The 15,775-nt window shown below is 63.1% G+C and overlaps 2 protein-coding genes across 3 annotated transcripts; both read left to right on the forward strand.

Moving 5' to 3' along the window:
- Positions 1-1,091: 1,091 nt before the first annotated feature.
- On the forward strand, positions 1,092-10,026 carry CARD9 (caspase recruitment domain family member 9). Of its 2 annotated transcripts, XM_019756764.2 has the most exons (13): positions 1,099-1,236; positions 2,734-2,950; positions 3,139-3,276; positions 3,980-4,284; positions 4,361-4,540; positions 4,625-4,768; positions 5,007-5,132; positions 6,616-6,807; positions 7,096-7,137; positions 7,521-7,569; positions 8,910-8,986; positions 9,543-9,619; positions 9,722-10,026. In XM_019756764.2, exons 2-13 carry the CDS (start codon positions 2,767-2,769, stop codon positions 9,819-9,821), a joined length of 1,614 nt encoding a protein of 537 aa, XP_019612323.2. In that variant the 5' UTR covers positions 1,099-1,236; positions 2,734-2,766; the 3' UTR covers positions 9,822-10,026. The 2 variants fall into 2 exon arrangements, with proteins under 2 accessions (XP_074187458.1, XP_019612323.2); XM_074331357.1 differs by having other exon boundaries at positions 1,092-1,236; positions 4,361-4,768.
- A 112-nt stretch (positions 10,027-10,138) lies between these two features.
- On the forward strand, positions 10,139-12,067 carry DNLZ (DNL-type zinc finger). The gene is made up of 3 exons (XM_019756765.2): positions 10,139-10,416; positions 10,833-10,972; positions 11,815-12,067. The coding sequence occupies exons 1-3, from the start codon at positions 10,222-10,224 to the stop codon at positions 11,981-11,983; spliced, it is 504 nt and encodes a 167-aa protein (XP_019612324.2). The 5' UTR covers positions 10,139-10,221; the 3' UTR covers positions 11,984-12,067.
- The last annotated feature ends 3,708 nt before the right edge of the window (positions 12,068-15,775 follow it).

Below are 15,775 nucleotides of genomic sequence, written 5' to 3' on the forward strand. Positions count from 1 at the left end.
TCTTCCACTGCTCCAGGCGTGATGTTGGGCCTCTGCTGTCCTCTGGGAGGGCCAGTCCGCCACATTGCCATCACCACTCGGCAGCACCTGGTCGTGTCAGGACTCCCAAGGTTTCGGCCAAACAGCAAGTGCCTGTCCTGGGCCAGGAGGCAGAGGAACAGGCTGAGGGGCCAGGCGACAGCAGACAGTGGTGAGGCTGAGGTGCCGTGGGAAGGTGGGGCCAGGAACACCAGTCAGACGCCCATCCTGCCAGTCCTGCCCGTCCAGCCACAGCCCCTTCCAGTAGCTGTCATCTCAGCCCGGCAGGTGACAACTCGGTTCAACCGGTCTGGCTGCACCGGTGAGGCGGTAGCTTGGGGATTCCGACAGCCCATGGAGGACTGGTGCTGTGGCCAGGGCCTGAGCTTCGCTCGGTGCTCAACACCCTTCAGAAACGCTTGAGGGGCCATGGGGAGTGGCCTCGGGGTCCTGGGAGGCTGCTGCCACTGTCTCATCAGCGCTGGTGGACAGGGGCTGCAGAGTGGGGATGCTCCCAGAAAGGGGTGAGGGTGAGCGAGCTGCAGTGTGGGGCAGGCATGGCCGGGCCGGGGCTGCGTGCAGGCTGCAGCGGCTTCCCCAGCCCCAGCCCCTCTTTGGTCACCACACTGCAGTCCCTAGGTGATCAAAGCCTGTCTGGCCTGGCTGTGTGGGGGCACTCAGCTGGGGGCCAGAGTCAGGGCCAATGTCCTCAGGTCCCGAGCTGAGCTCTCCCCGCACCCCGTATGTATGCCTGTGCCCTGCCGGCCTCGAGGCTGCTGGAGGTCAAGGTGTTAGGCACAGAGCACCCCCTGCTGGAGAAGCCTCCAGAAGCCTGCGTCTGGACCAAGGCAGACTGGATGGTGGGTCAGCCTTGTCCAGCCCCAGGGAGACCCTTTGCTCGAACTTGCACTTTGTGGGGTGCCAGGGCTGGGGTGCTCCCAGCAGCTTTCCTCTGAATGCCAGCAACTTCCACTTCTGTCTGCCCCGCCTTCTGGGGCCCGGGCTGGCCAATCAGAACGCAGCCACCTGGGACCTTCCCCTGCTGGAGAAGTGGCCAGGCCCCTGGAGTGAAGCAGTCAGGAGGAAGCACAGGCTTCCCTCCCAGGCTTCACCCTCCCTGGGCCTGCCGGCTGCAGGCATACCTCCCACCACCCCCTGAATCGGGTGGCCCAGGCTGGCTGGCGTCCAGCAGTGAGGGTGCCCCTTCAGGACCCTGAGGTAGGCTGGGAAGATACTGCGGCTCTGCTCAGGGCTTCTGGGGCAGGGAGCTGGTCCTGGAGCAAATATCTCAAGGACACCAAGTGGCCTCCTCTCTCCTGCTCTGTTCCCTTCACAGCCACTGGCACCTGCCTGTGCATTTCAGTGGCACCAGCAGCAGGGTGGCAGGTGTGGGACCTGTGTGTTTTAGGCTAGAAAGGCAGGGAACGGCCAAAGGTCCCAAGGACCATCCACCGAGTTGCTGTTTTCCTTCAATGCCTTGGCTGTTGCTGGGCCGGGTGGGGTGGCCAGGTGCAGCACAAGTGAGAGAAACGCCTCAAGGACCAGGCCTGCTGCCACCTGTACCTCTGGGAGCGCAGTCTAGCTCCTGGGGGCTGAAGGCTCTGTCTGAGGTGGCCGGGCCAGGATTTCCGACCCCACCCCCCAGAGGGGTGCAACCACCACATGGCTGCTCCCGGCTTTGGCCTCGCCCTGGAGAGAGCGGTTTGCCGCCTGCTGGTAGAAGGGAACAGCACTGGGTGGTCCCAACATAGGTAGTCCCCTTGTCAGAGAGTTCACGTGATAGTCCCCGAGCGTGTGGTCTAGAGCAGGCCTGAGAGTCTGGGAGATGGGAGAGGAGCCCAGGACCTGAGCGCCTGGAGCAGGCACTGAGGCAGCATGTCGGCCGGCCCTGGGAGACCACCGCCCCTCCCAGTGTGCCTGGGCCTGTGCTCCGTAGGTGTCCACGGTCCCCCTCCCCGGCAGTCACCCTCCCCGGCAGTGTCACTGAGCCGGACTCAGAGCAGCCGGCCCTGGAAAGCTGCTGGGTGACTGTTGCATCACCGGTTGGCCACCGGAAGGAAAGGAGGGGACAGGACTGGGACGTGAGTGGGTGCTGAGTCGGGGAATGAGGAAGTCTGGCACAGCACAGGGCGGTGTGCAGGTTGGAGGGTCACTTGCCAACGTGCTTCTGACCCCAGCCTGGGCACTGGCTGGCCAGGGGCTGGAGCGTCCCTCCCCACACCTGCAAGGGAGGTTGTGCCAGCGGGCAGCACCTGGCACAAACAGCTCCTGCAGCCCACACCCCTCTGGCTGGGAGGCAGCCCTCCTTGCCAGCTCCAGTTCCGTGGCATTCGGGGTGTCCAGGAGTAGGCAGAGGCACGAGGAGGGCCATGCACGGAGGACAGTGTTTTCTTAGTACCTGTCCGTGGAACATCTCCACACTGCGCCCCCACACTCACCCAGTGACTCAGGGAGAGAGCCCAGGAGGTCCGGGGGTGTGGGGGTGGGAGCAGAGCCCAGGAAAGGCTGGGGGGCCACCCGGGGAGCTGAGGGGAACAAGGTCACTGCACCACTGCTGCCTCCCTCTGTTGGTCGCCAAGAGGGGAGGGTGTGGGGTGAGGCTGCACAGCGGGACAAGTGCCTTGTGAGGCTCTGCCCAGGGCCCTGGCCGGCATCCCGATGGCAGGCCTGGGTCCTGGCTGGGACTGACCGCTCAACGAGCGGGTGTGCCTCCAGCTGCTGCCCCAGACTCCAGCCGCTCCTGCCGCCATGTCGGACTACGAGAATGAGGACGAGTGCTGGAGCACCCTGGAGGGCTTCAGGGTGAAGCTCATCTCGACCATCGACCCCTCACGCATCACGCCCTACCTGCGGCAGTGCAAGGTCCTGAACCCTGAGGACGAAGAGCAGGTGCTCAGCGACCCCAGCCTGGTCACCCGCAAGAGGAAAGCGGGTCAGTGCACCCAGCCCCCACTGTCCCGTCTGCTTGGGGCCGGGCGCTCCATGCACAGCTGAGGCTGCTGGGAGAGCCAAGAGGTGGGCGGGCAGCACGTGGACCCCGCCCAGGACCGCGCCTGCGGGCTGTCTGCCTCCTGGACCCACTGCACCCTGAGGGCCCAGCCAGGCCTCTCTGGGTTGCAGGCGTGCTCCTGGACATGCTGCAGCGGACTGGCCATAAGGGCTATGTGGCCTTCCTCGAGAGCCTGGAGCTCTACTACCCGCAGCTCTACAGGAAGGTCACGGGCAAGGAGCCCGCTCGGGTCTTCTCCATGATCATAGGTGAGGACGAGACACCAGGCGTGGGGCAGGGCTTGGTGGGGTGGGGGTGGAGCCACACATTGGGGTGGGCGGGGATGGACTGGGGGGCGGGGCAGCATGGGGGGCACAGGGCCTGCATCAGGCGGACCTTACGGGGTGGGCATGGGGGCAGGGCTGGCAGGCCCCTACCTGTCTGGTCTCTGATGAGTGAGCAACGCATGGGAAGGGTACCGCGAGGAAGGTGGGTCTGGTCTTTGCTCCCATCCCCCTCTCTTCTAATACTGGTGGAAGGAGCAGAGGCTGGAGAAAAGGGGGACCCGTTCTCTGGAGGAGGGCACAGGTGGGAGGTGGGGGTGCACAGGCTCACTCAGTGTCCGGAGCCTGTCCTGCCCAGTAGACCCCTTGGCCCTTTAAAGCCACAGTGGCTGCCCTGAGAGGGCAGGGGCCTGCTGGTCCCAGCAAGAGTGAGGCAACCCTCTCCTGGCCTCACAGTCGAAATGAAAATTAGACAATGGGGGATGGGTGCTCGGCCCCCAAGCTGTCCTGTGTCCTGGGGGGGCAGGCACAGAGGTCAGGAGCGGAGTCAGAATCTCAGTCCATTTCCTGGGCTGGAGCAGCAACCACCTGGAATTACCCCCTGGAGCCACAAGCTGCAGGTCAAGTGCAGGAGCTCGGGAGGTGATGGCGCAGGTGGCCAGCCACCTGACGCCAGCCTGGTCCGCAGATGCGTCCGGGGAGTCGGGCCTGACGCAGCTGCTGATGAGCGAGGTCACGAAGCTGCAGAAGAAGGTGCAGGACCTGACAGCGCTGCTGAGCTCCAAGGACGACTTCATCAAGGAGCTGCGAGTCAAGGACAGCCTGCTGCGCAAGCACCAGGAGCGCGTGCAGCGCCTCAAGGAGGAGTGCGAGGTCTGCAGCCGCGAGCTCAAGCGCTGCAAGGACGAGAACTACGACCTGGCCATGCGCCTGGCCCGCCAGAGCGAGGAGAAGGGCGCCGCCCTCATGCGCACCCGCGACCTGCAGCTGGAGGTGCCCCCCCACCCCACCCCGCCCCCGGCCCTGCTGCCACGGGAAGGGCTGCCTGGCTGATGGGCTCGTCCTGCAGGTGGACCGGCTCAGGCACAGCCTCATGAAGGCAGAGGACGACTGCAAAGTGGAACGCAAGCACACGCTGAAGCTGCGGCACGCCATGGAGCAGCGGCCCAGCCAGGAGCTGCTGTGGGAGCTGCAGCAGGAGAAGGCCCAGCTGCAGGCCCGGGTGCAGGAGCTGGAGGCCTCTGCCCAGGTAGGGCCTGGCACGGCGGGGCGGGCCTCGCCAGCCAGGCCTCGCCCAGCCCTGCCCTGCTGCCCTGTCCCTGTCCACCAACAGGCGGGGAAGCTGGACAAGAGCAGCCCCTACATCCAGGTGCTGGAGGAGGACTGGCGGCAGGCACTGCGGGACCAGCAGGAGCAGACGAACACCATCTTCTCCTTGCGCAAAGATCTGCGCCGGGGCGAGGCCCTGCACGCCCGGGTACGCGGCTGGGACAGGGCACACAGGGCCTGGAATGGGGGTGCTCGACGTTCAGCCCCACACCCCTACTTCCTGGAGGCATAGGGGCGCGAACTTGTCACCCCAGTCCTTGCACACTCTCCCCCAGGGTGGTCAGGGCGACCTTTGGTCTGGAAGGCCAGGGCTGGCGGGGTCCTAGCGGCGCGCGGCCTCCAGAACAGGGGCCAAGGGTGGCGGGGCTAGCTGCCATCTCCCGCAGTGCATGGAGGAGAGGGAGATGTTCGAACTGCAGTGCCTGGCTCTGCGGAAGGACTCCAAGATGTACAAGGAACGTATGGAGGCCATCCTGCAGCAGATGGAGGAGGTCGCCATCGAGCGGGACCAGGTAGGCGCCTCGCCACCCCCGTGTGGCAGGCCAGGGCCAAGGAGGGGCCGTTCCCACACCCGGACGACAGCCAACACAATGCCCAGCCCTTGGGGAGGGGCAGTTGTCAAAGTGGTTTTTAAGTAATGGAGTTAATTCGGCCTCCTACCTCGGCCTCAGCCCACTGCCAGGAAATCCACCTTCCACCTTCTGCTGGACTTTCCAGGCTTTTTCAGTGTTCATATAGTTTCGTTTTTGTTTTACAAAAATGCTAGCTATCTGTCTTGTGCAGATAACTTTTTTAACTTAAAAAACCGCGGGCACCTTGGCTGGCTGCCTGCTTGTGGACGGGACGCAGCGTGCAAGCATCGGGCTGCACCCTGCATCACCTTCTGTCACATCGCAGGGTCATGTAGTCAGGCACAGTTGGTGCTTCAGTGACACTGTGTCCTGGCAATGTGTCAGGAGCCTTAAACCATAGATTCCTGTCTACCCAGTAATTCCACTTCTAGAAACGTCTCTCCTGGGAATAACAGCAAAGCGGAGAGGGCCTGGCTCGGAGGTGCTTATCTCGAGGCCGCACACAATAGTGAGAAGTGGGAAGCACCCGTGAAGTGAGCTAGCCGGAGCAGGGCGCCCCCCTCGCTGGCACCTGGCCGAGCCTTGCAGGCAGGCAGGCATGTGGAGAGCTTTTACTGTCACCCGGGCAGGTGCCAGGTGTGCGAGGGAGGCTGGGACTGGACCGGCAGGTGAGCGGTTGTCTCTGGTTGGTCGTCAGTGGAAGCAGGCACCAAACGTAGGGAACTTCTGTTATTAGTTGAGTCCTGGCTGTTGGGGGCTGACCATTACCGGGGACATGGCTGGGCTTCCCAGGTTGTTACCAGAGATGGCAGGCTGTCTGCCTACAATTCTGAGTGGCAGCCGCACCTCCTGGGCTGGTCACTGTAGATAACGGCTGGTGGCTCAGGTCGTGGGTCCGAGTCTGTGCTCATACGTGGTCTGGCCGTGGGGCATCTATACATCCAGCCTCCCACATCTCAGGGGCCTGTGGGGAGGGCGTGATAACATGCAGTGCGTTCGTTTTAAAGAATCTCACACGGCCGTCAACAGTCATGGTATCAGGCCGCAGCCAAAACTTATAAACCCGTGTGTGGGGCACAAAGTGTGTGGCCTGTGCCCACGGCACATGGAGCTTGGGGAGACACAGGGCCAGCAGGGCCGATTCTGAAGGTTGAGTGTGTGGTGACTTACTCATCTTTGTCTTTTCTGAACTGCCCCCACTTTCCATCGTGAGCCTCTGTTATGGTTACAATCCCCAAAGCCTAAGTTATGTCCATGGAGACAGACGAAAGAGGAAGAGGCTGGGCCGGCCTACCTGGTGCTGGAAGCTGGCTGTGGACGTTGCTAGAATTCTCGAATTCAGCGGCTGCGCTGAGGAGAACAAAAAGTGCCAGGGGGAGGGGGCCGGACACGCTGCGCAGGCCCCATGAGGATCTGCCCACAGGCCATCATGTCACGGGAGGAGCTGCACACCCAGTACGCCCGGAGCCTGCAGGACAAGGACAGCCTGCGCAAGAGGCTCCGGGAGCTGAGCGAGAAGGCGGACGAGCTGCAGCTACAGCTGTTCCAGCGCGAGGCCCAGCTGCTGGCCGTGGAGGGCAGGCTCAAGCAGCAGCAGCTGGAGACGCTTGCCCTGGTGCGCCACCCCGGGGAGCCCCCAAATAGCCTGGGTCCTGGCCTGGCCCCGCCACTGCTCTCCGATGGCCCTGGCAGGTCCCCAGGCCTTCCTGGTGGGGGGTATGAGCTGCAATGTAGCTCAGGGCCTGGCAGGCTGCTCTGGCTGTGCTGAGGGGTAAGGAGGGTTCTGGGCAGGGGCCTGGAGAGGGAGGCTGGCCTGTGACCCCTCACCATGCCCCACCCACTCCATGCCCGGGTGGCTCAGTTTGGGGGATCACCTGCTGACCAGCCCCTCTTCTGTGACCAGAGCTCCGACCTGGAGGACAGCTCACCCAGGAGCTCCCAGGAGGTGAGTGTGAGCCCTGGGTGGGCTCCCGGCCACAGCCTCTGTCAGAGCACAGCCCCCACACTTGTCCCTTGGAAGTTCCAGAAGCTCAGCTGCCCGCTGGTTCTGGTGAGCTGAGCCGTCACCTCTCCTCCCAGCGCTTGGCCAGGTGGAGGGAAGAACAGCTGGCACCGGCCAAGGCCTCTGTGTACTCAGGGCAGGACAGGCCTGGGCAGTGCCCAGCCCCTGGCCCTCGTGGCAGGGCCTTCTTGCCAGTTCCTGGCCTGGCTAGGCAGCAGAGGTCCCTGAGAAGCTTGTGCAGAGGGTGACAGCGATGGGAGGGCAGCGGGTTAGGCCCAGTCCCAGGACCGGCAGTGGTCTAACCAGCTGCCCTGTCTCTCTGGAAGCTCTCGCTCCCCCGGGACCTGGAGGAGGACACCCAGCTCTCAGACAAAGGTGAGGAGGGAGCTTGTGTGCCATGTGGTCTCCTTGTCGCCTTGAGTTGGTGCCAGTCCTGACCCTCGGCACATGCAGCCCTGTGTGGCTGGTGCTGCCTGCGGATGTGTGCTCTCGCCCTGTCCCACGGATACTCACAACTCCACTTTAGCAAGGGGACCCAGAGGCTTGGAGGGATAAGTAACCCCACAGTCCTAGAGTGAGCAGACAAGAGTCCCAAACCCGGGGCCAAGTCTGCAGGGTCTGTGCCCCAGCTCTGGCCCTGAGATCACGTGCCTCCATTGGAGCCAGCCCTGGGCCCCGAGATTGCAAGGTTGGGGCATCCTGCCCTCCGCCAGCTTCCTCTGGAGCAGAGGAGGCAGCAGTAAGCCACGCCCAGGTGTGCCATACTCGGAAAGAGGGAACGGGAAAGAGGGAAAGGAGTTGACGTATGGTGACGGGGTGCTGGGGGCCTCAGGCGGTAGGGGCAGGTTCCCTCTGCCTGTCAGGAGACAGGACTGCGCAGGGGAGGCTGGGAGATGGCCCAGAAGAGGATCGCTCCGAAGGTGGGGGGGTCAGTGTCTGGGAGGAGCCCTCTGCTGGGCTCGAAAGGGGAGGGGAAAGAGGTGGGGCCACCGCAGAGGTTGCGTGGGAAGCCAGACAGATTTCCTCAACGTCAGGCCTGACCCCAGCTTCTAAAGGGGGGTAAAAGAGGAAGAAGGGGCACCAAATAGAAAGTGAGGGGTCGGGCTGTCTGCCACTGCCCAAGGACTTGAGCTTGAGGCCATTGAGCTCTCCCAAAGGGACAGGTAGGCAGGACCTGGCAGGCTGTGAGCCCAACCAGCCCAGGAGCCCCACCTCAGGGGTGGGGTGGGCCTTCCCAGGAGCCAAGGTGGCTTGAGGGTTGGAGGATGAAGAGGGGAAAGTGTCCGCTCCAGGGAGAGACCTGGGCCTGGGACTCTCCCACCATCATGTCGCCGAGACGTGATAGAGTCCACAGTCTCCATCATGGCCAGTTTAGGGGACCCAGCCCCTCAAAGCACTTGCTACCCAAGAGGCCCAGCAGCCTGGAATGTTCTCCCAACCACTGCATTGCCCCAGCCCCCACCAAGGAGGGGTCGGGCCATTCTGCTCCAGAGGAGCAGAGGTTCATGGTGGGAGCAGAAGGCCTTCTGGGAGCGAGGACTGAGCCCCAGTCCCTGGTCTCCACAATGGGAGGCCTTGTGGTGTCCAAGTGAGGACCCAGGAGATGGTGCAGGACTGGCCCGGCAACATCAGGGGTGAGGAGGTGCAGGCGTCAGCCATGCCGAGCTTGGTCCCCACAGCTGGGCAGGACCCACAGGCACGACTGTCCTTTCCAGGAGGCCTGGCCGAGGAGGAGAGCCCGGAACAGCCCTTTGAAGCTCTGCAGAAGGATCAGCTTTCACTGACGCCCAACGTAAGGCATCCCTGGGGTGCCCTGGTGTGGCACCCGAGGCCCCTGGCCTCATTGTGAGAGGAGAGTGTTTCCTCCACCTGGACGCTGGGGTTGGGGGGGGGGGTGATTACAAGGGTCTTTGCCCGAGTTCTTGGGGTGCAGGGTTTGCAACATGAAGCTGAGCCCCCTGCCTTAGACAAAGCAGTGGGCAGAGGGGCGGCCAGAACAGGGCTGTGCTCAGGCGTGGCAGCCATGGGAAGCCTGTCTAATGTGCGGGCCATGCAGCCTTATGGGGTAACCTCGACTGCCTCGGGGTCCTGACAGCAAAGGGACCTCATTACACTGGAGTAGAGGAACACTGGCGTGGAGCCCAGCCGATGCGCTGCGCCTGTCTTGTCACGTGAAAGACAGGACCCATACCCTGCTCCCTTCACGGGGTGCATGCAGGACGCAGAGGACGAGCCTGTTCCCGTGCGGAGCTAGGGCTACGGGCTCCCTGAACTCCGTGCGCAGTCTTGGGGCAGGGTTGGGGGCCACGCAGACTCTGGCTAGAGCCTGAGCCCTCCCCGTCCTCCAGGACGCTGGCCTGAGCGGCGGGGAGCCCCCCGAAAAGGAGCGGCGGCGCCTCAAGGAGAGCTTTGAGAACTACCGCAGGTGGGCCCGCGTGGGCGCCGGGCGGGGAGAGGGTGCGGGTGGGCGGCCCCGCGTAGTCACTCTGCACACCTGGGCCACATCTGCGCCCTCGCTCTCCCGCAGGAAACGGGCTCTCCGGAAGATGCAGCACAGCTCGAGACAGGGGGAGGTGGACTGGGAGAACACCACCGGCAGCGACAACACCGACACCGAGGGCTCCTGACGGCCGGTCGTGTAGGAGGGAGCTGACCCGGGAACCCCGCGCGGGCGCCGCCCCGTTAGGCCGCTCTTTCTCGGCGCGCCCGTTTTTGCGCCGGCACACGCACTGGGACATCAGTCGGCGTGTTCGGCTTTTTTTATGTAATCCAGAGGCATACAGCAATGTTAGAAATGCAGTTAAATAAACGACCGCCGCGTCGGAAAGCCTCGCTCGCGCGCACCTTCCAACCCGCGTCCTCCAGCGCGCACCGCCCACCGCAGGGGGCAGCAGAGCGCGTGCCGCCTGCCCGCCGTGGGGTTCGAGGAGGGTCGTTTCCGCCGCTGCCCGCTTCCAAGATGGCGGCGGCGCGGCCTCAGCGGCGCCGGGCAAGACCTGGGCGGGGCGGTCAGGGCAGGCGGGAGGGATGCTGCGATCGGCGCTGGGCCGCGTGTCCACGCTGGTGAGCTGCGCGCGGCCCCGGGGGTCCGGCCTGAGGCAGTTGTGGGGGCGCAGAGCCCGCCCGGCGGCCGCAGGGAAAAGACAGGACTGGGGCTGGCGGCGCGCGAGCTCCGAGCCGGGGCCCGGGGCGGCGCACTACCAGCTCGTCTACACCTGCAAGGTGGGCACGCGGCGGGACCCGCACCGCACCTGTCCCTGGCGCTGGACGGCGCTGCGGCCAGAGTTGGCCCGGGCGCGAGGCAGGACCGCGTGGAGCGGGACCAAGTGGAAGGGTGGAGCTATCCCCAGACGCGGGGTTTCAGGCAGAGGAACAGAGCTACCCCTTGGGCGGCGGGGCCGCGCTAAGGGGTGGGGCTATCTTCGGGGGCGGGGCCTTTTCAGAGAGGGGTGGACCCATCAGTGGGGGGGCCTTCCAGGCCAGGTCCACGGGTTAGGTTGGATTTATACCTGGGGAGAAGCAGGTCCTTAGGGCGGGACTGGCCCTACTCTGAGGTGGAGCTAATCCTCAGAATGGGCGGGGCCTTCCTGGGAGGGGCGGGGCTAGGCACATAGCTTCACCGGCGCTGTGTCCACCAGGTCTGTGGGACCCGCTCCTGCAAGCAAATCTCCAAGCTGGCCTATCACCAGGGTGTGGTCATTGTGACCTGCCCTGGCTGCCAGAACCACCATATCATCGCAGACAACCTGGGCTGGTTCTCCGACCTGGATGGAAAGAGGTGAGGCCACCTGGACAGGGTGAGAGGATGGAAGCCTGTATCCCTAGGGCTGACCTGGTGGGTCCTGGGTCAAGGGTCCCACCCAGCCTCCTTGGGGCACCCTCCCCCTAACGAGGTTTACAGAGTCTCCTTCTTCAGCCTTATCAATACAGGAGGTGCAGTTAAATTTGAATTTTAGATAAACTAATAACTTTTTGTTTAAGTATGCCTCAAGTATGGGCCGTGTTTTTATTTGCTACGTCTTCTGCCCCAGACCCGACCACTTTGGCCCTGCTTCACTGCCTGTCCTTTGCCCTCACTGACAGAGAGGACCCACTTACTTGTCAGGCCCACGGACCCACCCCACTCCGAGTCTGAGGAGGTCAGACTAAGTTGACTCTTAGCGCAATGACTTCCTTTCACTTTTTGTTCTCTTTCTTCACCCTACAAAGATTTCTTGCGTGCCTGCTATGGGTCAGGGATCATACATAGTGAGTCACTTCCTTGTCCGGTGCTGGTGCTGGCTGGTTGACCACACCAGGCTTGGGGGTGCATGTGAGGTGGTGTGGACGGGGCCCTGGGCCTGTAGGGTTGGCCTCACTCCTGTGTGGAGAGCAGTGGGGGCTGGTGGTCAGGAACTTTGTGGCCAGGTGGCCCTGCACAGTTGAGTTTGGCTCCTGAGCTAGCACTCCCCCCCCCGGGAATGGGATAGTAATAGCAGCTGCCTCAGGAGGCTCCACAAGGGCCCTGATGCCACTCCAGTGTGGGGACCCATGCTGCTGGCTCGAGCCTGGCCTGGCATGGCCTCAAGGGACCAAGCAGCCACACAGCCCCAAGTGTCATGGCGCCTCCCTCTCTCTCAGGAATGTTGAAGAAATCCTGGCAGCCAGAGGGGAGAAGGTGCACCGAGTGGCTGGTGACGGGGCCCTGGAGCTGGTTTTAGAGGCTCTGGGGCCCCCCAAATCCGCCACTGCTCCGGAAGGAGGTGAGGACCAGGATCCCACCCAGCCTGGCAAGACAGAACCCAGCTGAGCTGCCTTCTGCCCTCCAGGAGGCTTCGGCCCTAGACCTCTCAGCACTTGCCTGTTTTTGTCAATTAAATAGTTGTCACTTGCAGATGACGGGCCTGGGCTCTCCTGTTGTCCCTGGTTCTGGAGTCAGAAGGACGCACAGGCACCCCTCCTGATGCAGCTGCAGGGCCCCTGGCCCACCACTGTCTCCCTGCTCAGAGGAATCACGCTTGTACTTGCCTGCAGCAGGCCATGTCCGAGTGGGAAGGGGCTGGACCTGGAGTCTGAGCCCCTCCCAACTGGCTGTGTGGCCTTGGCCAGGTCACTTTGCCCCTCTGAACTTTTGCCTTCCCATCTGCAGCTGAAGGTGCTCATGGTGCGCCCTGATAGGCGTACGGACAGGAAGAGCAGAGTCGGGACAGGCGCAAGGTGACTTAGTCGAGCCCCCAACGTCAGGCCCCCAATCTTGCTGGCTCTGGGGAGAGGCCTGGAAGGGATGCCAGTTAGCCACTGTTCTTCCCTGTGGGTCCCAGCCCTCTGGCCAGACACAGGGAGACCCCACAGCTCCTTCCCATGCCACCTGCCATGCCCTGGACGCAAACCAGGCTACTCACCGTGGCCACAGATGGCCCGGGCAGCCGTGGTGGTGAGGCGAGTGGGAGGCGGGCTGCCATGTGACGGGCGGTGGGTTGAGCGCGCCCTTCAGGGGCCCCCCACCCCTGGGGCGTGCGATTTGTCTCCCAGCCTTGTTTGACTGTCTTCTCAGGATGTTCCTGTGTTTATGAAAGGGTGTTTATTTCCAGAAGTGTTCTGGGCTGTGTGACCTTCAGCGCGAATCACCAGCCAGTCTTTCAGGTCCCTGCAGGATCTGAGCTCCTGGTCACCGCCCCGATTCGGCGCTCGGAGCTTCGGTTTTGTTCACTAGGCATTGGCAGCTTGTGCTTGCCTCGATTACCCCCTGTCCCGCCCTTGGCAAACAACCCTCTATTATTCCCACCCAGAGCTGCTGTGCCTTTTGCAGAGACTGTCACTCTGGAGCCTCCGTGGAGGCTCTGAGCCCATGCGGGGACCAGCTGGCACTGACACACAGGAGTGGGGGGCTGGGCTGTGGCCTGGCTGCCTCACTGCTCCCAGAGTTGGGACCAGCATTTGGGGAGGCCCAGGGAGCTGGTTGGACCCGTGAATGCCGAGCTGGACCTAGGAGGGTCACCCCGGAACCCTCCCTTCATGGATGGGGAAACTGAGGCCCCTGGTTTCGATGTGTGTGTTGACCATGTCTTTCATTTTTTGCATTCTTTTTTTTCTTTTTTTTTAAAGATTTTATTGGGGAAGGGGAACAGGACTTTATTGGGGAACAGTGTGTACTTCCAGGCCTTTTTTCCAAGTCAGTTGTTGTCCTTTCAATCTTAATTGTGGAGGGCGCAGCTCAGCTCCAGGTCCAGCCGCCGTTGCTAGTTGCAGGGGGCACAGCCGACCATCCCTTGCGGGAGTCGAACCGGCAACCTTGTGGTTGAGAGGACGCACTCCAACCAACTGAGCCATCCGGGAGGCAGCTCAGCTCAAGGTGCCGTGTTCAATCTTAGTTGCAGGGGGCGGAGCCCACCATCCCTTGCGGGACTCGAACCAGCAACCTTGTGGTTGAGAGCCCACTGGCCCACGTGGGAATCGAACCGGGAGCCTTCGGAGTCAGGAGCATGGAGCTCTAACCACCTGAGCCACCAGGCCGGCCCCCATTTTTTGCATTCTGATGCTCCTACCCTGCTGACCCTGGGAGACTGCCCCTCCTGGGTAGTCAGTCCCTAGAGAGTGACAGACATCGGTGAGCAGGCAGGCAGCAGACACACAGGGCAGCTCCTGTGCCCGCTTAGAGCCACTGACGGAGGTTGTTTGCACCAGCTAAGTCCTGGGCCTGCTGGCCCTGCCAGGCCTTCTGGTGCCAAGCACAGGACAGGCTCTTGTGTACGTCCCCCCAGCCCCCCATTTCCTGAGCCACCCCGTGCCTTCCCCTGTGGCCCCCATGGCCTGGCATCCTCCCTCCACCAGCCAGTAGCATCTGGGGGCTTGTGATGTCACAGGCCCCTTGCACCTCACTTGCTTAGGTGGCCCGTGGGTCCTGAGTGGGGACTCGGACTGGAAAGCCTGTCCTGGAGCATGAGTCTAGTTAGGACAAGACAGCACCTCCCAGGGTATAGGAGGCCCACGTAATCAACTCGCTGCCAAATGACCAACTGGTGCCATCGCAGCCCCGCCACACTCATGCTGCCCGCGGGTGTTGGCAGCTGCATAGCTAGGTCACCTTGGTGAGTGGGAGACCTGCCCAGGCCCACCTTACATGCCTGCCTGCTGTGTGGGTACTGGGGTGGCAGTGCCAGGCAGATGTCAGCTGGCTGCCTGGTCGTTTGGGGGCTTTCTGCTGGGTACTGACCATGCCAGAGATGGTTCCACCTGCGCCTACACTCTTCCATGCTCCTCCAGGCCCCTGACTGCCAGCCAGGCTGCCAGCCCATGCCATGGTCTGTGTATGCTCCGACTCGGCCAGCTCTCCGTGCACAGAGCGAGAGACCAGGTGTGCTCTGTGGCCATGGCCTTGCTGGTGGGGGCCTCCCACCCTGCAGTCCTGAGAGGCTGGAGAGCAGTGACTGTCCTGTCCCAGTTTCCTCTGAGTCCAGGGGCCACACTCGGCCCCTCCTTGGCCCGCTGGACCTAGCGCCCGCAGCCATAAGTGTACCTGGGGACAGATGCTGTACCAGGTACAAGACTCGGGGCCTGCTCCTGCGGCCCTCAACCTGTGCCCACTGGTCCAGGCACCCCACCTCGTGAGGTCAGGGCCTCGGCAGGGCGATCCCCTCTGGACACTGCAGTGTCCCACACCTGTAGGACTTCCTGGCCACCACTTCTGGAGATGTCTGTTGTTCACCTCTCAGCCCACCAGAGAGTCTCCCCCCAGCTCCCACTGGACAGGCCCTCGGACTCTGCCCAGTGGATCTCTGTCCCCACACTCGGGGTCACCTGTCCTTCTCTGAACGCCAGGGAATCCCGATTGTCTGTCCTGGGTGTGGGCCCCTGAGCAGACCAAGGTGGGGGGTCTCAGCGTATGGTTGACTCCAGTCGGCCTGGCCTGACTGAGGGCCCAGACTTCAGGACCGGAAGGCAGGCAGCCAGCTGCCCTGCAGTTTCTATCAGCACTTGGTCAGAGCCCCATCATGAGTGGGGAGGCAGTGGGTTTCCAGCAGGGCGTTGGGTGCTTGTGGGGGTGGCCTTGCCAGCACATGCCCCAACTGCCTGCATCACTGGGTCCACTAGACATGAACCCCCTGTGGGGCACAAGCCCCAAGGCTGCCAGCTCCTCTGTGTGGCCGTCAGACCCAGATCCCTGTGGAATTGGTCTCCTGGGACAAAGCCTTCCAGGTGGGGGCAGAGGCAGGCTCAGCTCACAAGAGGCTATGTGCACATTTGTGGGGGGTGACAGGATAGGGAGGCCAAAGGCTTCACCTGCGCCCCACTGGGGTGGGCTGGCGGGTTCCAACCCGTGTCCCAGCATCAGAGCATTTGCCACAGTGATTCCTGTGTGGGGAACCACTGAACCCCAGCCTGAGTGTGGGGCACAGGCTTGGGAGGCACACGGTCTCCAACTGGCTGGGGGTGCCACTTAAACCCTGAACCCCAGTGTTCTCACTGAAAACACAGCAGGGACCCCCAGCTCCCGACGTCTCCAGGGACCCAGCCAATGTGTGGCAGTGGGCTTGGAGCAGGGGGCAACCTGGGTGAGTGGCACTGCTTCTGAGCACCAGGCTCTGCACGGGGCAACCTTGCT

This window comes from Rhinolophus sinicus, linkage group LG04 (assembly GCF_036562045.2).
Source record: "Rhinolophus sinicus isolate RSC01 linkage group LG04, ASM3656204v1, whole genome shotgun sequence".
Classification (NCBI taxonomy): domain Eukaryota; kingdom Metazoa; phylum Chordata; class Mammalia; order Chiroptera; family Rhinolophidae; genus Rhinolophus; species Rhinolophus sinicus.

What these genes read in the sequence shown, in the direction of transcription:
- CARD9 (XM_074331357.1), top strand. Translation starts at nt 2,767, where the DNA reads ATGTCGGACTACGAGAATGAGGACGAGTGCTGGAGCACCCTGGAGGGC. An exon ending in CACCCGCAAGAGGAAAGCGG is followed by an intron (nt 2,951 to 3,138) that starts GTCAGTGCACCC and finishes TCTGGGTTGCAG; the next exon opens with GCGTGCTCCTGGACATGCTG. An exon ending in AGCTTTCACTGACGCCCAAC is followed by an intron (nt 8,987 to 9,542) that starts GTAAGGCATCCC and finishes CCCGTCCTCCAG; the next exon opens with GACGCTGGCCTGAGCGGCGG.
- DNLZ (XM_019756765.2), top strand. Translation starts at nt 10,222, where the DNA reads ATGCTGCGATCGGCGCTGGGCCGCGTGTCCACGCTGGTGAGCTGCGCG. An exon ending in AGCTCGTCTACACCTGCAAG is followed by an intron (nt 10,417 to 10,832) that starts GTGGGCACGCGG and finishes TGTGTCCACCAG; the next exon opens with GTCTGTGGGACCCGCTCCTG. An exon ending in TCCGACCTGGATGGAAAGAG is followed by an intron (nt 10,973 to 11,814) that starts GTGAGGCCACCT and finishes CCTCTCTCTCAG; the next exon opens with GAATGTTGAAGAAATCCTGG.